The sequence below is a fragment of the Helobdella robusta genome, assembly GCF_000326865.2.
Source record: "Helobdella robusta unplaced genomic scaffold HELROscaffold_23, whole genome shotgun sequence".
NCBI lineage: Eukaryota > Metazoa > Annelida > Clitellata > Rhynchobdellida > Glossiphoniidae > Helobdella > Helobdella robusta.
In genome coordinates this window covers 306,822-332,810 of record NW_008704216.1, presented here as the reverse complement: position 1 = coordinate 332,810, position 25,989 = coordinate 306,822, and the positions used below count along the sequence as shown (strand labels likewise).

General features: G+C 35.6%; 3 protein-coding genes across 3 annotated transcripts in view; 1 reads left to right on the top strand and 2 right to left on the bottom strand.

Moving 5' to 3' along the window:
* Window positions 1–1,229: 1,229 nt before the first annotated feature.
* Window positions 1,230–5,009, bottom strand: HELRODRAFT_78775 (hypothetical protein; the record flags this gene model as incomplete). The annotated part of the gene is made up of 11 exons (XM_009018871.1): window positions 1,230–1,421; window positions 1,692–1,838; window positions 1,974–2,069; window positions 2,314–2,450; window positions 2,764–2,813; window positions 2,919–3,006; window positions 3,136–3,301; window positions 3,441–3,608; window positions 3,997–4,131; window positions 4,465–4,563; window positions 4,743–5,009. 11 exons carry the CDS (start codon window positions 5,007–5,009, stop codon window positions 1,230–1,232), a joined length of 1,545 nt encoding a protein of 514 aa, XP_009017119.1.
* Window positions 5,010–7,936: 2,927 nt separating this feature from the next.
* HELRODRAFT_79073 (hypothetical protein) lies at window positions 7,937–20,337 on the top strand (the record flags this gene model as incomplete). The annotated part of the gene is made up of 21 exons (XM_009018870.1): window positions 7,937–8,107; window positions 8,454–8,615; window positions 10,207–10,296; window positions 10,357–10,457; window positions 10,777–11,001; window positions 11,543–11,654; window positions 12,069–12,272; window positions 12,672–12,761; window positions 13,047–13,127; window positions 14,134–14,253; window positions 14,740–14,813; window positions 16,528–16,589; window positions 17,142–17,288; window positions 17,645–17,721; window positions 17,853–17,916; window positions 18,150–18,280; window positions 18,578–18,688; window positions 18,954–19,041; window positions 19,250–19,341; window positions 19,594–19,716; window positions 20,137–20,337. Coding segments are annotated over 21 exons (2,526 nt in total), but the record flags the coding sequence as incomplete, so codon positions are not given.
* Window positions 20,338–20,691: 354 nt separating this feature from the next.
* Window positions 20,692–25,989, bottom strand: part of HELRODRAFT_78825 (hypothetical protein) — a gene marked incomplete at both ends in the record, with an annotated part of 8,055 nt that continues 2,757 nt past the window's right edge. Inside the window, 13 exons of the mRNA XM_009018869.1 lie at window positions 20,692–20,775; window positions 21,091–21,158; window positions 21,607–21,727; window positions 22,019–22,075; window positions 22,242–22,295; window positions 22,589–22,779; window positions 23,608–23,668; window positions 23,976–24,029; window positions 24,272–24,446; window positions 24,589–24,736; window positions 24,818–24,926; window positions 25,205–25,315; window positions 25,565–25,667. Coding sequence (XP_009017117.1) covers window positions 20,692–20,775; window positions 21,091–21,158; window positions 21,607–21,727; window positions 22,019–22,075; window positions 22,242–22,295; window positions 22,589–22,779; window positions 23,608–23,668; window positions 23,976–24,029; window positions 24,272–24,446; window positions 24,589–24,736; window positions 24,818–24,926; window positions 25,205–25,315; window positions 25,565–25,667 — 1,336 coding nt within the window. The remainder of the gene's footprint in view (window positions 20,776–21,090; window positions 21,159–21,606; window positions 21,728–22,018; window positions 22,076–22,241; window positions 22,296–22,588; window positions 22,780–23,607; window positions 23,669–23,975; window positions 24,030–24,271; window positions 24,447–24,588; window positions 24,737–24,817; window positions 24,927–25,204; window positions 25,316–25,564; window positions 25,668–25,989) is intronic.

Genomic DNA, 25,989 nt, shown 5'->3' with positions numbered 1-25,989 from the left:
AATCACTCAATCAACTGCTGGCAACACACTTTAAGAAAAAACAACATAAATGATCACACTAGTCTATTTATTGTAAACAACTTAAAAGGCAGAAAACAAAATAAATATACATAAAAAAAACATTACATACAAACTAAACACATACACACATGAAAACATACATACACACATATATACATACATGCACACAAACATACATCAATAGATCCGATTTTGAGAACACGTTAGAGTTTGTCTCAGTTTGACGAGATCAACAAACAATCAATCAAACATTCATTCAATCAATCAATCAAATCCTAATAGCAACAATGAAATCATCGTCCTTCAAATAGTATAAATGAAAGGCAAGCAAACAAAAATCCCAAAAAAAGAGAAAAAAATCATACAGCAAATTCGGCATAATGTCCAACGGGGCAAATAGAGACGAGGGTAGAGTCGGGGTCGGACGAAGAGGCGAGTACGGTGGTACTGATGCCTCCGGGACAACCGGCCAGACTGCCCCCACAAGCATTTCTCACTAATTTGTTGCTACTGCTGTTTGTGTTGTTGTTGTTGACGTTGTTGTTGTTGTTGCAGTTGACGTTGTTGTTGATGTTGTTGAGTGTCTGACAGCTGATGGCTCGCTCCAATGTCGTCGTCGATGATGTTGACGTGGTTGATGACGTCTTCGAGTTGTGCGGCGGTACGAGGGACTGCAGGTTCAGACGACTGTTTGTCTGTTTGATTGTTTGAGGGCAGCACGTGAATGTCTTATTATCAATCGAACTCTGAATGACTAAGTGCTATGGGAACAACGGTAGCGACGAATTTTATCAATGGATTCAACAATAATTAATTAATCACAATCAAACAGTCAGTATCAATCAATCAATCAATTAACCAATCAATCAATTAACCAATCAATCAATTAACCAATCAATCAATTAACCAATCAATCAATTAACCAATCAATCAATTAACCAATCAATCAATCCATCAATTAACCAATCAATCAATCCATCTATCAACCAATCCATCAATCAATTAATCAACTTACCCTCTGTCTGAGCTTCATGGTCATGGTGTGTGGCGACGGTTGGGGCTTCTTGAATATCGAACCAAGTTTTGAGGTGCTTACCGGGGTGTCCAGCTGTGAGAAATTAATTTTAATCATTATCATCTTAATCATCATCATCGTCATTAATCATTATCATCATTGTCGTCATTAATCATTATCATCATCGTCGTCATTAATCATTAACCATCATCAACAAAACAAAATCATCACAACTCCAGAGAACAAAGAGACCAACCTTTCTAGTTTTATTGGGGGTCTTGGACGGGGTCATGTTGGTGTTGTTGGCGAACCTCTTGTTGCAGGGGGTGGCAGGCCGACTACCGAACATCACCTCCTCCTCCATTTGCCTGACTTTTTGCTGATGCTACGTGGGTTATGAAAAAAAAAATCGGGTCAACCAATCAGAGTTCATTTAATTAGGTTATTCACGTGCTAATCAATCGACCACAATCAAACAACTAGCCAAATCACAGTCAATTTATAACCAACCTAACAATTATTGACCATTTAAGATCATACACAACTAAACCACTAGCCAATCGCAACCAATCTATAACCAACTAGTCAACAACCGACCAATTAAAATCAACCTACAACCGGCCAATTACAGCCAGCCAATAGCCAATCAACTTACTCTAATAATTTTCTCATTCTCCTTCTCTGCCAGGTAATTCTCCTTCTCTCTCCTGATGAACTCTTCAAAGGCCACACCTCCGACCAAAAACTTTCTGTCGTTCTCTCTCTCCCAGCTCTCGATCAGCATCTTCACTTCCTGTTCGACCTGTTATTATTCAATTGGTTTGTAAAAAAAAGTTTTCACCAACTCACATCACACATACACGGTGACACACACACGCACACAGACAGACACACACACACAAAAACAAGCAAACAGACGAATAGAAATTACACTAACTTTAGGCAGATCAACGGCTACCTTCTTCCTCTGTTTCTCCTCTTTCAATAGATTCCCTCCCCTATTGGAGTACCTGTCAGGATTGTTTGCCTTCCTCTGTGGAGATGTCAGAAAGAGATTGTTATCACAATCATTATCACATTTTCGTTAGCATCGCTTTCTTTGCAATCATCATCATCATCATCATCATCAACGCCATCATCCGCACAATCATCCTCATCACCACCATCATTCACACAATCCTCCTCCTCCTCATCATCATCATCACTATCATTCACACAATCCTCATCATCATCATCACCATCATTCACACGATCCTCATCATCATTAATTAGCCGACCTCCAGTTCGAGAAATTCCTGCCAGAGCAACTGCCTCCTGGCGACCAGGGACAGCATCTCCTTGTTGTTGTTGTAATAGTCATTCATCCTTCTCAGTTCGTCTTCGTGGGAGGCTAGCAACTCTTCCGTTAGATCATCTGTGGTTGTTGGGTTGTTGTTGAGTTGTTGTTGAGTTGTTGTTGTCGTTATGTTAACGTTGTCGTTGATTTACGAAGATGATGGCGATGAAGAGGATGATGTATGTTCAGGATGTTAATGTCGATGTTTCATAGAGGAAAGATGGTGGTGACGTTGGTAAAAGTTGAAAAATGATGGATTTAATGTTGTCGTTGTTGTTGGTTTTAATGTTGTCGTTGTTTTAAATGGGACAAGCATCAATACTATATATCATCATCATCATCAATACTATATCATCATCACCACCACCACAATTAATTAATTCAAACAAACCTATGTAGAAGGCTGTGAACTTCCTCCTATCCTCCTCGCATATGTAACACCTGGATAACAGTTGGAATACATTAATATATTATGTTAATGAGGTGTCCCAGTGAATAAATCAATAGTTAACAAATTAATGAGATACAAATTTATGCAGCCCCAACCTGTCCCAGATATGAAGCAACTCCTTCCTGGATTCGATGATGAACTTCTTTATGTTCTGCATCTTCAGCTTCTCCAATCGTGCCAATTCTTCCGTCAGCTGATTGAATAAATAATAATAAATTATGATAATTTATGACTTAAATTCATAACTAGATGCAACAACGAGTATAATCACAACGCTAAAAATAGCAACAAAAAACCATAGAACCAAAAAACGAACCATGAGAATGATCCTGTGTGACATTTTCCCAGATGACTGAACCTCCTTCTTGAACATCACTGACTTCTCGTCGTCAGCCAACTCCAATCTTTTATACAACTGCTCCACTTTCTCCATCATTGACTCGATCACATCCCCATTCTCGTCTAGCAGCTGCTTCAACTGTGTGTAGATATGATGTTGGAAAGTTTGAGGTGTGTTTCAATGTTATTCATTCATACATACAACACACACACACCACACATGAAAATTAAATCAAAACACACATACACACACGCACGCACACACACACAATACAAACCTCTTCTTTATACTTCTGTGCCCCTTGCAAATTATCCAAATTCATGGTGACAGAGTCCGATTCGCAGACGATCAGTCTTTCGAATGAGGTATTGGGCGACAGTTCCAGTTGATCGAGAAGGCTGAGGATGTCTGCATGCACATCCCTGAATATGGCCTGCCTCCTTCGCTGTTTTAGTTTTTTACGATCATATTTCGACATTAATTTCATCCATTCCTATTGAAGTTTATTGTTGTTGCCATCATCGTCGTTGAACGCACACCGTGATTAGAAAACATTTTTGTGGTCAGTATTATGATTATAATGAGGTAATATAAATAGAAGATAGCTGTGAATGCCTAAATGTCGTCAAATGAACATATGAACAAACAATCATTGCCACAACAACAACAACACACGTTTAGACGACATTTTCCCCGAGATCGGGGGTTGCCGTTTGGCTACCTATGATGAAATCATTGCCACAAACACACACACACAAAACATTGATACAAATGCATACTCTAGCAAACACAAATATCTATACATAAACGCACGCACACACACACACACAAACCTTTTCTTTTTCCATTTCCTCTATATGCTGTTCAAAATCCTTGAGTTCTTGCAGCGATGGAACAGCTATGGACAGGATGTGATATGGCAGAGTTGCCAGCTCCATAGATAATTCTTCGTCCTCTTTAATAAGAGCCTGATGGCAAATTAAAAAAACATTATATATATATATTTATTATTTCATTATCATCTTCATCAACATTATTATAACCATCCTAGATCCTAAATACCCCTAAATACTATCATCTTAATCTCTTAATTTCGATAATTCACCCTGACCCAACATCTTAAAGGCAATCATAATCTTTTCAAGAGAGGCGCAATACAGTTTTTGATACTGGTCCTAATAATCACAATCTTAATTTATCTCCATCACCCTCTTAATCTTATTGACCATGAAGACATAATTTATAGCATCATCATCTAAATGATAATCATCACCAAACTGACAATGAAATGATAAAAGTACCTTCAGTTTCTTCATCCTATCTTGTTTCTCTTTGTGTAGCAGTTCGACTTTCTGTCTCAAATCTTTCTCCGCTTGCAACACAGCTATTGATTCGGGCACCTGTTAATATAATTATTCATAATATTTACTTTAATATATAAATTTTTCTTTTTAATACTCATTTATTTATCTATGAGAAACAATTTTGAAATCAATATTTAAAATTATTATTGAAATAAATAGTAAATTGAATTAAATTGATGATAATTAAATAAGAAATTAATAAAAAAATAATGAACCTTATAGACAGGAATTCCAAGTTCAACACTCAAATGTTGAATCTCGATAGTGAACTTTTCAACATTCTCAATCAATTTATCTTTCAGGGCATCCTCCTCCTTCACCATCTCCTCCAGTAGATTACTCAGGTGGAGTTGAACGACCCCACGTCTCGATGTCCTAACATCGCCGGCGATCCCAATTCGGTCCCAGATGTTTGTCAGGCGCTCCATGGCCGACTCCACGCATTCGTGAAGTGGGATGGCCTCCTCACATCTGAAAAACATTTCAATTCGCAGTTTGGGATTGAAATTTATCATTTAATTACACTAATAACTTGATTTCAATGAACGATAATTTGGTGGAAATCATATAATTTAAAAATCAAGACATGTAAATGTGCAATCGCCTAATTCCAACTTTCCGCTTAACTAATTCTAAATTAGAATTTCTAATCAATCACGGCTATTAAATAAAAAATCGGACATAGAAATTTAATAGAAAAAGAAATGTATAACGAAAGAAAAAACTAACTTGATTATCATATCGAAGCAAAAATTTGAAACTTTGATTCAGAAAAACTTGAAATTTGAATCCGAATTTTGTTATTTTCATAGAATAAACTTTTTGAAAAAGTGCGCAAGGACCTTTCAAGCGATTTGATTGGCCTGCTCGCAATTATAAGGTGCAACGAGGTACAACTAATCAACAAAATATTTTATAAATTCTTCTCAACCTCAAATTTCGTTATTATAAAGCTTTTATAGCAAACTTTACTTTAAAACTCAATAATTTAATTTATCAAACAATTTATTTTCAATACAAAAATCTACTGTTTATATATATTAGTCAGAAATCTCAAGCTCTTAAACTTAAGACTTAAAGACTAGGTTTGTATATGTTAATTATATTACAATAGATATTTATAATAAAATATTAATAGCAGATTGTAATTAATTAAAAAAAAATTGTAAATTGATATCGTAAAAGCATAGAGTTCGGATTTATTACTTTATTCTAATTATACGTTACTTTACAATGGTACCAGTTCTACTTTTAATTTAAATTTAATTTTAAATTTTTTAACTGTCAGCTGTTAATGTTTCTATAGAAACATTTCAAACACTTTTTTTTAAATCTATCGAAATTAAATTCTCGAATTCTGATTTCAAAATGAACAAAGTTGTGTCAATTTTTTGTCAACTTTTTATTTTTATTTTGTTGAGTTTTTACAGATTTTACTGCGTTAATTTTTATTTCTAACGTTTGCCCATTTCAATTTTATAATTTATTAATATGATAATATTTTATAATATAAAAATAAAATTTACATAAATTAAAAAAAAATCGATGCTTTCTTTCCATAATTAATTACTATCAATACTCATCAATAAATTAATTTCTATGACTTTTACAACTTTTTCTTTAAATTTTATAGCCCCAAAACTCATTTACATGATTAATTATTAAATTTATTTAATTGATTTATTAGTCTGGGAAGTCTGACAAAGACATTGAAGACGATCCTAACGACGAACTAATTAGTGAATCACGCCACAAGGCTAAAAATAATGATGGTGATGACGATGATGATGGTGGCCCCAATGGTAATAGTGCCGACGAGATTGGTGACGAGATTGGTGACATTAGTGATGAGGATATTGATGATAATGGTGACGACGACGATGACGACAACGATGATGATGATGGGGAAGGTGAAGGTGACAACGAAAATGCGTCTGCCAGGCAAACTAACAATACTAATCATTCCGCTAAGGTTCAAAATCCTCTAAAAAAAATTTCTAATTTTATTTCCAAGCTAAGCAAAACGAGGAATTATTATTATTATATTATTAATTATATTATTTTTGTTTCCATATCATTGATTAATTATTTTATATCTGAAAAAAATTCGTTATTTTTTTTATTAATACCATTTCTTTAATTGACTAAAGAAGAGCAATCAAAAGAGCGGAAGAATTAGTTTGCTTGGCAAAAAGAAAACAAAGAACGATAGACGGAGTCATTTTTTCAAAAGGTTCATTCAGTCAATCATTGGTTTATTCATTTATTCGTTCAATCAATCAATCTATATCTACCTACCCGTCATCTATTCTATTTCCTTTGTTTATTGGCTTGTTTGCTGCATGATTTAGTACGAATTAAAAGTTTGAACTTTTAAAAGGTTCACTCAATTAATCAATCATTTATATATTCATTCGTCCATTCGTTCAATCGATCACTAGTCTATTTTTTCATTTATCATTCTTTCGTTCGTTTATTAGTTCGTTTGTTCAATCACTCATTCAGTAAGAATATATGTTTAAACAGTTCTTTCAATCTTTTTAAGTTATGATTTAATCATTTCTTCATTCGTTCGCTCATTTAATCATTGTTCCTTCATTCATTCATCATTCGTTCAATCTTTCGTTTGTTCCTTCAATCATTTTGTTATTATAAATTTGTTGGCTCATTGATCCGTTCAATCAATATGTCATTCATCCATACTTCTGATTTTCTTTCGTTCGTTCGTTCATTCGTTCATTCATTCGTTCATCATTCAAAACCTCAGAGCATCTAGTGTGATGAGTGTAGATAGCAGTAACAAGGCAGCCGGCAAGAAAGCCACGAACACTAAGAAAAGTTATTAACCATTTCTTCCTCCTTCATCTTCTTTTTCATCCTGCTCGCATCAATCATCTCATTTTGCAATAGCAGCGAGTTAGCTCACTCGGTAGAAGTGCCACGTTTCACGTTTTTGTTACCTCGCGATGACCTGGTTCGAATTCTGACGTACGCCGTTCCTGTATGATGGCATAAAATTCCAACCGTGAAATTATACATCAGCAGTTTTCTATCAAAACAACAACGTAACGTAACGAAAAGTCACAAACAATGACGTATCAACATTTGTGCAATCACAGATAAGAAAGCTAGGTTCTTCGGCGATACAGAAGAATTTGCTGAGAAAGAACCAGGTCTGTTTGATTAGCATAAAATTAACATAAAATTAGCATAACATTTGATTACAATTAACGTAAAATGTTTATAAAATTGACGTATAAAACCGCTAATTTTAAAACGGCTAACGATCATACATTCAGTCGAAACAAGCAAAGACGCCTAATTTACATAAAATTAACATTAAATTAACATATAATTATTATAATGTTAACACATAAGTAAAATCCCGACTTTAGAAACTCCGGAAGGTTTGATCCCGCTGTTTCTGACCATACGGACCCAGGAGCAGTTCGGATTGGTCACGGACGAGCACGTGACTCAGGATGACCCCCAGAAGCTGCTCCTAAAAACGGACATTCTGGACGACGTGGAGAAATACGGAGATACCAGCGATTTCTACAACGTCAGGAAATATATAATGGTCAGTGAGTGAGTGAATAAATGAGTGAGTGAGTGAGTGTGAGTCTGTGAGTGAGTGAGTCGGTGAGTGTGAGTTAGTGAATGAGTGAGTGAGTGAATAAGTGAGTGAATGAGTGAGTGAATGAGTGAGTGAGTGAATGAGTGAATGAGTGAGTGAATGAATGAGTGAACAATACGCGTCGGTTGATAACGACGATGATAGTAAAAAAAAATCAGAATATAAATATCGGATGACATAAAGACGAAACGACATGATTATAATGATGACGATGATGACGACGATGACGACGACAATGATGATGATGATGGTAATGATGATGGTAATGATGATGGTAATGATGACGAAGGATTACCCGGAAGAGGATATGTTGATCGTGTACGATCCGGAATTCAAGTACGGACAGAATTTCGTCATCGCCGTGTCCGTTGAGGCCAAGTTTCTCATATCTAAGGTGATGATGATGATGATGATGACGATGTTGGAATTGATGATGATGATGATTATGATGGTGGTAACCATGATGGAAACGATTTTGTGAGTGTGCGTGTGTGCGTGTGTGTGTGCTTGTTTGTGTATGAGATTGTTGTCAATAATAATAATAATATTAATAATAATAATAATAACAATAATAATAATAATAACGACCTCAAAAATTCTGGACAGTGGTTTGGTTTAGTTTTGACTGAAAAAGTATGAAGGAATATTCCAAATTATTTTTATTAGCATTATTATTATTATTATTAATATTAATATTATGTATATGAAGCTGTATATATCTTGCTTATCATTTATAAAATTGGTATATATATATATATATAATAGATATATATATATAGATATATATATATATATATAAATATATATAAAATGTGTGTGTATATGTGCGTGTGTGTGTGCGCGTGTGTGTGTGCGCGTGTGCGTGCGTGTGTGTGAGAATGAATTTTAAAGAGTGACTTAATAATAATAATTTTTATTGTGATAATAATAATATTAACAATAATAATAATTATTATTATACTAAATTTAATTATATAAACGTTAATTACGATGACTAAGTCTGAAAGCTCGGAGACTGACGGGGTTGATAAAATAATAATTATAATAATAATAATAATAGTTATAATAATTATAATAATAATAATTATTATTATATTAATATTATTGATTCAAATAGTGATGTTAATTACAACAACATTATTATTATTATTAATGTAAATGGTTGTGTTTCTAGTAGAAATAATAACGAAGCAGAGTAGTAGTTGTAGTGGCAGCAGCAGCAGTAGCAGTAGTTGTAGTAGTAGTAGTAGTAGTAGTAGTAGTAGTAGTAGTAGTAGTAGTAGTAGTAGTAGTAGTACTAGTAGTAGTAGTAACAAAACTATGTTATTTATAATATGAAGATCATAATAGTATTTTTAATTTTACTGTTTTGAACAGTAGTTTGGTGTGTTTATGAGTGTTCTAATAAACTTTGTAATTGTACATACGTGTGTGTGTGTGTGTGTTTGTGTGTTTGTGTTGTGTGCGTGCAATGCATTACTTCGTTTTCATGTTTGTGTGGTTTCTCTGTACATAAAACGTTCACGTTCAAGCTTACCTTTTTTTTTCAACCGGTTTTCAATTTTGATTTTTGATCATTACTATTACTTTCGTCATCATCACCATTCCATCATTATCATCATCATAGTTCAATCATTATCATTGTCATCCTCTAATCAACATCATCGTCATCATCATCATAGCTTAATCATCATCATCCACTATTAAACATCATCGTCATCAGGAATCTCCTGATGCAAATCTCGACGAGTCCAGCGCCCTGGATTCAAGTAAGTTAGCATCATCATCATCACCACCATCATCCTCATCATCGCCATCATCATCACCATCATCACCATCATCATCATCGTTATTGCTATCATCATCATCATCATCCTCATCATTATTATTGCTATCATCATTTTTTTCACTATCATAAAAATAGTCTTTTTATCGCCGTCTTATTATTACCATTATTTTTTTCATTATAATAGACACACACATGCAAACAAACACGCACGCACGCACACAAACACACACACACGCACACAGTGACGGTGCAGCATTACGAGCCTCCAGAACCAAGGGAGTGGGTGAGTCTCGGATCGGAGAAGGAGATAAACATGTGGGCTGTTCACGCACATCGGAGCAAGGTAGACACGCACACACATGCACGCACACGCACACACACACACGCATCGTTATACCAACAGGTAAACATTTTACTGAAACGGAAATGGTCATTTTTCGGATTGGGATACAATTTTACGGATGTGGACGCCTTTGAAGACAGAACCAACTGCGTCGATATCATGTCGGTGCTAGCAGCCGATGAAGCAGCGCCAGCGACTACTTCCACAGCCGGCTTCGTTTCAGTTACTGGCGGATCTTCAGCTGCTCCTTTGTCAGCTGCTGGGTCAGCTGCAGTAGCTACTAGCGGTGTTGATGTAGTAGGCGTCGGTGGCGATAACGGTGCTGGAGATAGAGGCAGCAACGACAGTGGCGTTGGGGGCGGCTACAGTGGCGACGTCATGAGGATGGAGGTTGACGTCGGCATCCAGGTTATTATGATGACGGTGATGTAGACGCTGATGACGATAGAAATTATAAATTTTTTATTGCGAAATTTTAAGCCACGACTATCCATCTAGCCATCCATCCAAACCATCCATCCATCCATCCGAACCATCCGTCCATCAGGCTGTGCCGGAAGTCTGCAGTCGGGAGGTTGACCGGATGATCGGGCTGTCGAAGAACGCCATCGTGCAGTGCCAGGCGAGAGAACTGACGGTCGAAGAGATCGAGGAGCACCTCTCTTCGGCGCGTATGAAGGAGTTTCTCCATGAGGCCATACCTAAGTTGGCTCTCACTTTCTTATAACCTCTCTCTCGTTATAAACGCTACAAAAAAACACTGTTACTATTTTTGGCGTTTACTGTTAATATTATTACCATTATTATGATTATTATTTTATTATAATAATAATAATAATAATAATAATAATAATTATTGTTATTATTATTATGATTATTATTATTATTATTATTATTATTATTATCAGTAGTAGTAGTAGTAGTAGTAGTAGTAGTAGTAGTAGTAGTAGTAGTAGTAGTAGTAGTAGTAGTAGTAGTAGTAGTAGTAGTAGTAGTAGTAGTAGTAGTAGTAGTAGGGTTAGTTGTTGTTGTTGTTACTCTTTGTAAATTCAGTTCAAGTTTGATGAAACAGTAATAAATAATTAAACAAACCAATGATCAAATGATGATAAGACAAAGTTAAACACTCGAACAAACAATTAAAAAACAAATGACTTGACAAACGAACAAACGAACGAACGAACAAATAAACAAACGAACAAATAAACAAACGAACCAACAAACGAACCAACAAACAAACAAACAGAGTGAACAGAGTGATTCAGCAGAACAAAACGCTCGACATGTTCTACGATGATTGGAAGCAGCTGAACGTCTCGTACAGCGTTATCTCTGGAAAGAGTGACAAGCAGCTTAAAGTTGGTTGCTGTTGGTTTATCATATATTTACAATACAATGCAATACATTACAATACAACACAATACAATACATTACAATACAATACAATACAACACAATACAATACAATACAATACAACACAATACAATACATTTCTATACAATAATATACAATGTAATTCAATACAGTGCAATACAATACAATGCAGTGCAATACAATACAACACAATACAACACAATACAATACAACACAATACAACACAATACAATACAATACTACAATACAAGGCAATACAAATACAATACAAAACAACACAATACCATACAAAACAATACAATACAAAACAATACAATACAATACAAATACAATACAATACAATACAAACACAATACAACCACCTAAAGACAATAAACAAAATACCGTAATGTCGCCAGGAATATCAATCGTACACAGACCTACAGCACGGCAAAACGCGCACTGTCTCCTGTATCGCTTGGCATCCAAGATTAGCTGGCATCGTGGCAGTATCAATAATTGATAGTCTATCATTATATGATAGAGTTGACCAGGCCACTAAATTTATGAGTAACCCGAATCTTATACTGATCTGGGGTCTAGATGATCAGATGCATCCATTGGTTGGTTGGTTGGTTGTTGATTGGTTGGTTGAGTCGGTTGGTTGAGTTGATTGGTTTGGTTTGTTGATTGGTTGGTTGGTTGGTTGATTGGTTGGTTGATTGACTGGTTGATTGGTTGATTGATTGATTGATAAGTTTATGAGTAAGCCGAATTTTATACTTATCTATTGCATTCGCTCGAGTTGGTAGATTGATTGATTGGTTGGATTGGATGGTTTGTTGAGTTGGTTGATTGATTGATTGGTTGGTTGATCGATCGATCGAGTTGATTGATTGAATTGGTTGGTTGATTGACTGATTGGACTGAATTGAATGAATGAATGAATGAATGAATGTTTGATCGATTTGATTATTTGACATTACCATCGTCACTACCATCACCGCCAACATCTTGATTAGCTAATCTTGGAAAGTCCAGATCAAATCCTCTGCTTCCAGTTCAATCCCACCAACGACAACTGGATAGCTGGTGGGTGTTTCAACGGCATGGTAAGTAGCTACGCACCGTATTAATTAACATAAAATTAACATAGATTACCATTATCGCGGTGTAAATTTGCATAAAATAATTTAAATTAGCCTTGCCAATTTGAGACATACTTCAAGATTTGCACATTTGTTTTATTTAGCGCAAACTTTTAAACACCCATTTTATATGAAGAAGTTATCAAAAAACAACTTAACCTAATTTATTTCACATTAATTTACATAAGATGGCTTAAATTAGGACAGATTAACATAAATTAGCGTAAATTAGCATGAATTAACCTGCAGGTCGTACTATGGGACATAAGCTACCATCAGGAGAAGTTGGCAATTTCAAGAGCGGGTGCTAAAAAGAATGTTCTACAGCTGGTTGGTATCAATCAATCAATCAATCAATCAATCAATCAATCAATCAATCAATCAATCAATCAATCAATCAATCAATCAATCAATCAATCAATCAATCAATCAATCAATCAATCAATCAATCAATCAATCAATCAATCAATCAATCAATCAATCAATCAATCAATCAATCAATCAATCAATCAATCAATCAATCAATCAATCAATCAATCAATCAATCAATCAATCAATCAATCAATCAATCAATCAATCAATCAATCAATCAATCAATCAATCAATCAATCAATCAATCAATCAATCAATCAATCAATCAATCAATCAATCAATCAATCAATCAATCAATCAATCAATCAATCAATCAATCAATCAATCAATCAATCAATCAATCAATCAATCAATCAATCAATCAATCAATCAATCAATCAATCAATCAATCAATCAATCAATCAATCAATCAATCAATCAATCAATCAATCAATCAATCAATCAATCAATCAATCAATCAATCAATCAATCAATCAATCAATCAATCAATCAATCAATCAATCAATCAATCAATCAATCAATCAATCAATCAATCAATCAATCAATCAATCAATCAATCAATCAATCAATCAATCAATCAATCAATCAATCAATCAATCAATCAATCAATCAATCAATCAATCAATCAATCAATCAATCAATCAATCAATCAATCAATCAATCAATCATATTCCTTTACTTTCTTGCTTTCTATTTATTCATCCATCCGTCCGTCCATCATTTTTCATTCATTCAATCATTCGTTTATTGTCTTTTATGTATCCGTCCATTCATCCACTAATGGATACGTCTATATTCCTTTATCCATCTATCATTCATTCGTTCGTCTATTTTTATCCATCTGTCTTTTATTTCATTCATTTGTTCATTTGGTTATCCATCTATCTGTCCATCCATCCGATTTCATTTGTTCATCCATCATGCGATTATTCACTTCTTAATATATCCAACCAAATCAATTTAGTCTACGGATTTCGACAAATCTAAAGTGACCGAAACAGTTCGGTATTGCGCAGTATCGAGTATCGAACACAGTCACTCCCTGCCCATCACTGATATAATATGGCTACCTCGCTACCACCATGTCTGCATCTTTAGTTTTGTATATCATTATGCTGTGATACTGTATCATTATATTTATATTGCTGTGATACTGTATCATTATATTTATATTGCTGTGATACTGTATCATTATATTTGTATTTCTTTCTTTTGTGTTGTAGCATCTGGTTTGTATGTCTTATTTGATATTGTAATAACGTGTTTTTATGTTTAACTTTGTATCATTTATGTTTATTTAGAATATCATTACATTTGCACGTTTGATATAGTATCAATGTGATTGCTCTGATATAGAATCATTATTAAAAACTTTTAAAGCATGTTTACCCTAAAAGTCTTTTTAAAATTATCAAAAAATGTACGGATAGATAGACGTATTTATTGTATGTTTGATATGGTATCATTATATTTGTATGCTCGATATTGTATCACTATGTTTGTATCTCTACTTTGTTTGTATCTCTACTTTATCATTTTGTACGTATGTTTGTATCATCTTTTTTTTCAGGTAAGTAAATTTGGCTACTTATCAGAAAACAAAACCGAACAGTGCGTCCAATTGTTAACCTGTTCACCAGACCAGTAAGTTCTTGTATGTATGTATGTGTCTGTCTGTCTGCCTGTATGTATGTATGTATATCTGTCTGTCTGTATGTATGTATGTATGTATGTATGTATGTATGTATGTATGTATGTATGTATGTCTGTATGTATGTGTGGGTGTATGCATGTGTGTGTATATTTCTCTGTTTGTTTGTGTGTATGTATTGGTATATACATATATATATATATATATATATATATATATATATATATATATATATATATATATCTTTTATATATCTTTTACCAGCATATATAGATATATATACGTTTGTAAGGCATAATTTTTGGTTTTACTGAACGTATTTTTGCGTAATAATTAAAATTTATCTCTTACAATGCCGATTGGAATGTATGCAGTTCTGCAGTTTACCTGCAGTAACATAATAAGTCAACTAAATGAAGTCTGCAAGGTGGAATGTGACATTGTTTAAATCTCAGGACGTAGGTGGGCCTCTGATGTGGGCATCCGTCTGACGGGCCATGTCTGCCCGGCTTGCTAGGGCCGGTCATTGCGACTCATAAAATGATCAAAATGTCAATTCGCCATCTCTACAACACCTTAATAACCTCCAAAAATAACGTCCAAAAATACCTTAGCCCGTCACTGCAGCGCGAGAGGTACATGCCCAAGTTACGTCATGAGGGCACGATGAGGAAAAAGTATGCCCTGTCGAGCCTCCACATGGGGGTGGCGGGCAACCCTAACAACCCCTCGCAGATGTTAAGGGCCCTCAAGACGAAAAATATTGAGGAGGCGTGTTTTTTCACCGACGAAGAACAGATTGATCTCATGCCTGGGTCTTGATAATGATGATGACGAAGATGACGACGATGATGATAATGATGATGATAATGATGATGATGACAGTGACGATGATGATAGTAATAGTTCTTCTGTTCTTCTTTTGTGCCGATCACTCTATCTCACTTATCAGCAATATGTGTACACAGGCAATGAATTAGACTGTATATATCGTAATAGTGTAAAGATGTACATTGTACAATGTAAATATGTAGGTAGTGTATGTATGTATGTATGCTTGTCTGATTGTTTGTATGTATGTGTGTTTGTATGTATGTGTGTATGTCTGTTTATTTGTATTTATATATGTATGTATGTATGTTTGTATGTATGTATGTTTTGTTTGTTTGTATGTATGTTTTTTGTATGTATGTATGTTTGTATTTACGTATATGTACATTTTATTTAGTCTCTATTATACATATATGACATTTTCAAAACAATTTTTTGCACTTGTACCATAGTTTAGAAAATGTATATAATGTATATATGATGCATATACGTGTTGGTAGTGTTTGTATTACTTGTATATATTTACACACACACACACTCACACACACACTCACTCACACACACACACACACACTCACAAACAAACAAACATATAATAATACTGTGTCTGTATAATGGTAACTGTGTGGCTTTTATATAATATAATATAATTTATATAATATAAATTTTGATTTGAGTTTTTTCATTTTAATTCATCAGTCGATCGATTCATTAGTTCATTTCTTTATTTGTTCTTCTATTTTCTTATCAATCCATTCATTCATCCATCCGTCCATCCATCCATCCATCCATCCATCCAACCATCCATCCAACCATCCATCCATCCGTCCATCCAACCAACCATCCATCCATCCATTCATTCATCCATCCATTCAGATCAATATTATTCTGGGATATCAGAACGCACAAGGAGAGAATACCACAAGAAAACAAATCGTGTTAGTATCACATAAGTATCATTAAGGTATCGTGTAGTAGATATCCTAAAAGTATCTCATAAGTATCATCGAAGTGTTGTGTAGATATCTTAAAAGTATCACAAAAGTATCATCGAGGTATCATGTAGATATTGTAAAAGTATCACAAAAGTATCATCGAGGTATCATGTAGATATCGTAAAAGTATCACAAAAGTATCATCTTCTAAGAATCGCCTAAGTATCATTTAAAGATTTAGAACTATATCCTCGAGTATCCCACAATAATCACACACTTACTTACCATACAAGTATCCCATACCAGCGTAGATAAATATCACTCATCAAGTATCATAAAAGTGGATACCATCATATATCGTATCGTATATCATTGCATGTAAATAGTTTAAAAATTCTTCATTGAAATAGAAAAAAAAAACTCCGTGCAATAGACTCATGAACACATGACAACAGATATTATCACATGCATACACACACGTACGCACAGACGTACGCACACACGTACACACACACACACACGTACACACGCACACGTACACACACACGCACACAGCGTGTCATACATTGACACCGTCAACTTTCAAACACCTGGATTACGTGTGGCGACCGTTGCTGAAAGTTTCCACAATCAAAAATGAAACCGGAGCAGATTTCGCTCCCGTCAAATTCTCCATATCTCCGGATAACTATCAAAGACCAGGTGAGTGAGTGAGTGAGTGAGTGAGTGAGCGAGCAAGTGAGTGAGCGAGTGAGTGAGCGAGTGAGTGAGTGAGTGAGTGAGTGAATTAATGAGTGAGTGAGTTAATGAGTGAGTGAGTGAGTTAATGAGTGAGTGAGTGAGTGAGTAGACGAGTATAGTAAAAAATAAGACGATAATTACAAACATTTTAATTATACTAATGATGTTGACGATGATGATGATGATGATGACGACCTTTGCTATGCTGATTATAAAGAAAAAATAATAACAATAATAATAACGATGATGATGATTATGATGGTGATGGTGGTGATGATGATGATTATGATGGTGGTGATGGTGGTGATAATGATCAGTTACTGCTGATGCAACTGGAGTCAACCAGGGGAACCCGGAGCTTAACATCTCGACGAAATTTTATGTGGGAACTGAGGTAGCGTTCATCGTCATCATCATCATCGTCATCATCATCATCGTCATCATCATCATCGTCATTATTATTAGTACTACTATCATCATCGTTATCGTTATCATCATCATCAACATGATCGTAATCATTATCAGGACGGCGAGGTCCTCTATCTCGATTGGTCGCCAACTAAAGACCAAGAGTCGGGGAAATATCAAAGTAGGAAATGACGTCATTTCCGTCGTATTGTCCCCTTATTGTCATTATCATTACCGTCACACCTCACCATCGTCATCTTTATCAAAATCATCATCATCATCGTCGCAATCCTCGATAGTTAAGCATACACTCGTGAACAAACAAACAAATGCACATAAACTCACACACAGACACACACACACATTACACAAACACCACACACATATAAACACACAAACACACAAACACACCAGCGCAGAAACCGATGTTTGCCTTTCAAATTCACGATGGGCCGGTGGTTTCCTTGACGAGGTCTCCATTTTTTCCTAGAGTCGTGTTGAGTGTTGGCGGCCTTTTGTTTGCACTCTGGCGGGAGAACGTCAACGTACGTCTGGCTGTTTCTTTCTTTCTTTCTTTCTCTCTTTCTTTCTTTCTTTTCCCCCCTCTCCTTCTCTCTCTCTCTCTTTCTCTCTCTCTCTCTTTCTTTCTCTTTCTTTCTCTCTCTCATAACACAAAAACAACAACAACTAACACCAAGAACCTCACACCGTCAACAATGTTTTAATAACTAACAACAGCAATTAGAATCAAAACAACAATAATAACCAATACAACAACAACGATAACAACCGTAACAACGACAACAACAACAACAACAATAACCCCACACCAACCCCAACAGACAGGGCCCATCTTCGTGAGCGGGTCTTCCGCGAAATATCTAAATGGGGGCATGTGGTCAGGGACGAAGCCCGCGGTCTTCTTCCTCATTAGGATAGATGGAGTCATTGAGGTTTTTTTTTATTGTTGTAACGACGGACGACTACGATGGTGAAGTTGATGACGGTGATGATGATGATGAAGATGATGATGATGAAGATGACGATGATGAAAATGACGATGAAGAAGATGACGATGATGAAAATTATGAAAATGAAAATGATGACGATGATGATGACGGTGATGAAAATGATGATGAAGAAGATGACGATGATGAAGGTGATGATAGCTAATGATGACGACAACGATGATGATGACGATAATGATGATGATGACAGATATGGGATATGCTGGCATCAACCCACGAACCCAGCTGGATACAGAGCATCTCCGGATCGTCTCTAACGTCCATATGCATCCTAGCCAGTTTGTATTGGGGGTGATGATGGTGGTGGTATTGTTGGTAATGATGATGATGGTAAAAATGAAAAAATGTTTTTGTTCGTTCCGTCAATCAAACATCCATCTATTCATCCACCCACCCACCCATCCATCCATCCATCCATCCATCCATCCATTAATCTATCATACCATTCATCCATCCATCCATCAATCACTCATCCATCCACAACAGAATCAGCGCGCTTATTAGCGTTAGGTGACTCGAATGGAACGTTACATTTACTGGAACTACCACCGATATTTTACATTCCAAAAAGCAACGAAGTACGTAGGATAATCAATTAACTAATTAGTGTTAATTGGTCACTTTTTTAATATAATTAAAGTTAACTTGACGCGGCAAAGTGGCTAAGTGATAGAGTGTCTGACACTTGCGTCGCAGTCACTGGGTTTGAAAGCACGCATGATGCGTTGATTCCACACTCAGTGACGCATTACTTTTTTATAACAAATTATTAGTTAATTAGTTGATTAACTCTAATTAGTTCTTAATTAATTAGGTCCAATCAATTTCAGACGGAAAAGTTTGGTGCCTATTTAGAAAGTGAAACAAAGAGGCGTGAATACGTGGAGGCGAGGTGGGCGATGAGGGACGAAGAACGGGTGCAGATGGACATTGCTGCGAAAATTTTATCAAAGGTTAGGTGTGTGTTTGTATGTATGCATGGTTGTATGTGTTTGTTTGTCTGTTTGTTTTATATGTATGTATGTTTGTTTTTGTTTGTTTGTATGTATGTGTGTGTGTGCGTTTGTATGTTTATTTGTTTGTATGTTAGTATGCTAGTTTCACTAACATCAACACTATCATATTTTTTTTTGTTTGAATGTATGCGTTTGTATGTTTATTTGTTTGTATGTTAGTATGCTAGTTTCACTAACATCAACACTATCATATTTTTTTTTGTTTGAATGTATGTGTGTGTTTTTATGTTTGTTTGTATGTGTGTGTATGTATGTTTTATGTGTGTTTGTATGCTTGTTTGTATGTATGTGTGTGTATGTATGTTTGTTTGTATGTTTGCTAGTTCCATCAACATCAGCACTATCTTATAGGCCGAGCCGGTACCTCAGCTAACGGAAGATGAACTAGAAGCCAGGGATCGTCTAGAGTATGAAAAATATCTTGAAGAAGAAATACAATTTCTGAAGGAACTCGGCATGTATGAGGAGGAAGTTGTCGCCACTGCAGCTGTTCGCCCTGCCTCTCTTGGTGGTGGTGGTACCGCTGAGAAACTTAATACTTCTATGGCCGTTTCTTAACCACATGAAGTTTTGGCTGCTAATGCTGCTGCTGTTAACGCTACTACTACTACTACTACTACTGCTGCTGCTGCTGCTGTTGTTGCTACTAACGCTGCTGTTGCTACTACTATTACTGCTGCTACTGCTACAACCACTACAGCTACTACATGTTTTTCAAGTATCTATCGAAAGCCCAGATTTAGTTTCTGTTCGTTTCTTACAATCTACTTATTTATTTAATTAATTATTTATTTAATTAATTAATTATTTTTATTCATTTTATTACGGCACAGTAATCGTACAACTGCAATTGATTTTTCATTTATAATAATAAAATAATATTAGTAATATTTGTAAATGTAATTATAATTATTATGCCATAATTTTAATGCACGAGCGGGCTTTCTCTAGTATATCATTTCTTATCTTTGGGTATTTCGGATAGACTGAAAGAACCTGAAGAAAAATGAATGAATAAATTATATATATATGTATATAGTAAATGAATGAGTGAATGAATGAGTGAATGAATGAATAATGAGGGAGTGAATGAGTGAATGAATTCGCGAGTGAGTAAACGAATATTCAATAGAGTAGCAGTAAAAAATGAATGGACAAATGAATGAGACTGAATCATTAAATGATTAACAAACAAATTATGGATGGAAAGAAAAGAACGAACGAAATAATGAATGAACGAATGAAAGAATGAACGAATGAATGAATGAACGGACGAATGAATGAATGATTAAATGAAGAGATGAACGATACCTCGTGACAGACATCAATAGCGTCGGTATATTTTTTAATCTTTAACGAACAGTAGGCCAGTTTATAACCTAGAAAGAGAGAGAGAGAGAGAGAGAGAGAGAGAGAGAGAAAGGAAGAAAGAGAAAGAGAAAGAGAGAGAGAGAGAGAAAGAAATAAATAAAATAAACGATGAAGGGTAAAAACGTAAAATTTTTCACGCTAGTAAGTTTATCAAACTCTTAACACAATTACAAGAATAGATAATGAACTAATTTACCAATCAGCTATCTAACCAATCGACCAGATATCCAATTTACCAATCAATCACTCAATCATCCGATCAATCATCCAACCAATCATCCAATCATTTATCCAATCATTTATTTAACCAATCAACCAACGGTGGGATTTTTTTTATGGGCATATTTCCACTCAATCATCCAATCAATCATCCAATCAATCATCCAATCAATCAACCAATCAATTATCCAATCAATTATCCAATCAATTATCCAATCAATCATCCAACCAACCAACCAATGGTGGGATTTTTCTTATGGGCATATTTCCAGGCCAGAGCATAATTATCGACTGCCATTTTGAATGACTGCTCTAGCTCGCATAAGTAGCCCAAATATTCATACGCCTTGCTACATGACTGATGATGATGTTGTTGATGATAATGTTGTTGTTGATGATGATAATGTTGATGATGTTGTTGCTGATGTTATTGATGATAGTGATGTTGTTGTTGTTGTTGATGTTGTTGATGATGTTGTTGTTGTTGATGATGATGCTGAAACAAATAACCATGATAAAAATGATGACAATGATTGTGATAAAATTGATTATGATGATGACGATGATGGTAACGTGTATATGATGATGATGATGATGATGATGATGACGACGATGATGATGACGACGATGATGATGAAGATGATCTCACCTTGTTGTATAGAATGCACTTGTCTAGAATCTGTTTAGCCGGTTCGAAACTTTCTTTCTGTTCATAATTTAAAAATAAAAATTATTATTTATTTTTATTATTTTTCTTTCTTTATTATATCTCAAAAGTGCCTTCAACAAACACACAGTGTATGTGTGTGTTGTGTGTGTGTGTATGTGTGTATTATAGATTTTCATAATGTGTAAGTAAACAATGTACATACCTGAATGCACATATCTGCCAATAGTAACCAACTTTTTTCAAGGTAGCTGGCGTCCTGAATATGTGTATATGTGCGTGTATGTGTGTGTGTGTATGTGTGTGTGTGTGTATGTGTGTGTGTGTGTGTGTTTCTGTTTTGTGTAGGTGTTATGTGTTGGAACTTAATGCTGTTGTTTGCTGCATTCATGTGAGAGTCATGCCTGCTCTGTATGTTTAGACTAGAGCAAGAAAAAGAAGAGAGGCAGAAAGGAAGAGTGAGAGAGAGAGAAAAAAAAAAGGAGACAAAAGAGAGAGTGAGAAAGAAAATATGAAAAAAATTAAGATAGGAAAGAGATTTGGAACACATACCTCAAAATTCCAGGTCACTCTGTCAATTCTCTTCAGTTGGCTCTTTGCTTTGGCTGGTTGTTTCAGTAGGATGAAAGCAACTGCCGTACCGTATAATATCATCACATTGTCTGGCTGATGTGCGCGCGTGTGTGTGTACGTGTGTGTGTACGTGTGTGTGTACGTATGAGTGTGTGCGTGTGTGTGTGTACCTACGTGTGTGTAGAATACATGTGAATATTTGTGTGTGGGGGTGTTTTAGTTTGGAGGTTGAATGTTAAAAGTGTTGAAAGTTGTATTGGAGACAAACAACGAATTATTTAAACCGCTCAGCCAATCAAACAACTGAACAATCAAAAAACTAGTAAATAAATCAACCAATCAATCGGCATAAATTAGTTAAATCAACCAATCATATCGACCAATCAAATTTACCAATCAAATCGACCGACAAATCAGTCAGTCAGTCAGTCAGTCAGTCAGTCAGTCAGTCAGTCAGTCAGTCAGTCAGTCAGTCAGTCAGTCAGTCAGTCAGTCAGTCAGTCAGTCAGTCAGTCAGTCAGTCAGTCAGTCAGTCAGTCAGTCAGTCAGTCAGTCAGTCAGTCAGTCAGTCAGTCAGTCAGTCAGTCAGTCAGTCAGTCAGTCAGTCAGTCAGTCAGTCAGTCAGTCAGTCAGTCAGTCAGTCAGTCAGTCAGTCAGTCAGTCAGTCAGTCAGTCAGTCAGTCAGTCAGTCAGTCAGTCAGTCAGTCAGTCAGTCAGTCAGTCAGTCAGTCAGTCAGTCAGTCAGTCAGTCAGTCAGTCAGTCAGTCAGTCAGTCAGTCAGTCAGTCAGTCAGTCAGTCAGTCAGTCAGTCAGTCAGTCAGTCAGTCAGTCAGTCAGTCAGTCAGTCAGTCAGTCAGTCAGTCAGTCAGTCAGTCAGTCAGTCAGTCAGTCAGTCAGTCAGTCAGTCAACTAACATCCGTCTTGGAGAGCTCCAGCAAATTATTCAGGGCAGCTTCAACGAGATGTACATCCTGCTGCTGCTGGCGATAATGTGTCACGATGATGAATAGATTGACGATTGACGTGGTGCGTGACGTCACCCGGTGACAGCCGAATCTCCTGGAAACGTTATAAGCCAAAATGAGTGGATGAATGAAAGATCGACAAGTGGACTTGTGAAAGATCGAATTTTTCGGATGAATAGAATAAAGAATAAAAGAATGAATAAATTTTTGTGAATGAATGAAGAAATGGATGAATGAATGAATGAATGGATGGATGGATGAATGGATGGATGAATGAATGAATGAATGAATGAATGAATGAATAAATGAATGAATGAATGAATGAATGAATGAATGAATGAATGAATGAATGAATGGATGAATGAATGAGTGAACGATGATCACGAGACTTGTTTTGTGACCTTGAGGAGCCTATCAGCCGTCTCCATTCCAATGATATCTGCCTCTATTTGATCCTTGCTGTTTTGTTAGTTGTTAATTTAATGCAATTTTAATGCGATTCAATATTGTTAATTTAATGAAATTTAATGCATTTTAACCTATTTTAATGTACAAATACGTTTTTTTTGATGTAATTAATCGTATTTCAAATTATTATTCCATATGTAAAGTATAATAAAATACACAATAGTTGTGGTGTAATTTATCTATCAAATCAGCCTCTTACTAACCAAACCAACCAACCAATCAATCAAACGAAGGTACCGCCCACTAACTCGTTCATATTGGTCTTGTTGACTCCTCCCCCGATGACGTCATCGTCCGGATTGATGCAAATGTCAACCATCAGATAGATGGATTGTCTGCCGTATTCGGCGTCTTTTCGCGCCCTATTCAAATGCTTCAAGGCTCCGTCGACGTCGTGCATGTACCTGTGTGTGTGTGTGTGTGTGTATGTGTTTGTTTGTGTGTGTGTGGTGTTTGTGGTGTGTTTGTGTGTGTGTATGTGTGTGTGTGTAAAGTTGCATCATTTGGTTTAATTAATAAAAAATAACAAAAGCGTTACTAGTTGACCAATCATAAAGTCCCTTGCAAAAATTATAGCCGGGCTGATGAATCCTCTGATCTGATTGGTCGGTGATGTTGACGTAGGCGTGGCATTCCTCCAATCGCCCTGCCCTCCTCATCATCTCAATGACTTTGATGAAGACTATGTAGTTGTCTGATTGGTTGATTGGATGGTGATAATGGTGGTAGAGAGATTGAAAAAAATATTAAAAATATAGTAGCACAAAAATCGAACCGGCGTGTTTGCTGCTGTGGGGGTCCAAAATTAGGGATGTGCAGAGTTGGGTGATGTGCTGCATAGCTTCTTCCTGTCTGCCATTTTTCATCAGAACTTCTGCTAACATCTTAGCAAAAACAACATCAAAATTATCAACAAAAACATCAACAAAGCACGTCAACAACCTCAACATTAACAACATCAAAAAACAACAAAAACATCAACAAAAAAATCAACAAAATCAACATAAACATCAACAACATCAACAAAACATCAACAACATCAACAAAGCACATCAACAACTTCAACAAAAACATCAACAACATCAACAAAGCACATCAACAACATCAACAAAGCACATCAACAACATCAATAAAAACATCAACAACACCAACAAAAACTAACAGCCGTGGCTCGTTGCTGCTGTACACCCTGCTGAATGAGCTGGCTGCACGCGCTGATACAACCCTCACTATCTTCAATTAACATCAACAAGCCCGCCAACTCCAGCATTATCTGTTGAAGTTGATGATGTCGACTGTGACGTCATCATCATTATCACCGCTACCGATATCATTACCTTCGATATCGTCATCGCAATCATCAGCAGCAGCGTTTGCATAGTCGATGTTGTTATTATTATTATTATTATTAATATTATTATTATTATTACAGGACGTACTCAATCATCATCATCATCATCATCATCATCACAACCATCATTATCATCATCATCATCATCACGATCGTCATCGTCATCATGACCTGAGCGTCTTGTGGTTGATGAAAGAGAGCTTGTTTATACAGTTCAATGGCTTTGTTGTAATCCCGCACTAACTTGTTATGATCCGCTAAACAGCAGTATATTCTGAAGGAGTGAAGGAGTGAAGGAATGAAAGAGTGAGTGAGTGAGTAAATGAATAAATAAATGAATAAACCAGTAGATGAATGACTGAAAGTGAAAAGAGTAAGCGAATGAGTGAGTGAATAAATAAATAAATGAACTTGATCCTTAGCAGTTTAAGTCATGCTTACGGTCGCAATAATTATTGATAGTTAATAATTATTGATTTCGTCATTGTCATCACTTTTATCATCATCATCAATATCATTATCATCTTTATCATCTTCATTACTGTCATCATCAATATCATCATCATCATCTTCATCATCATCATCGAACTTTGCGG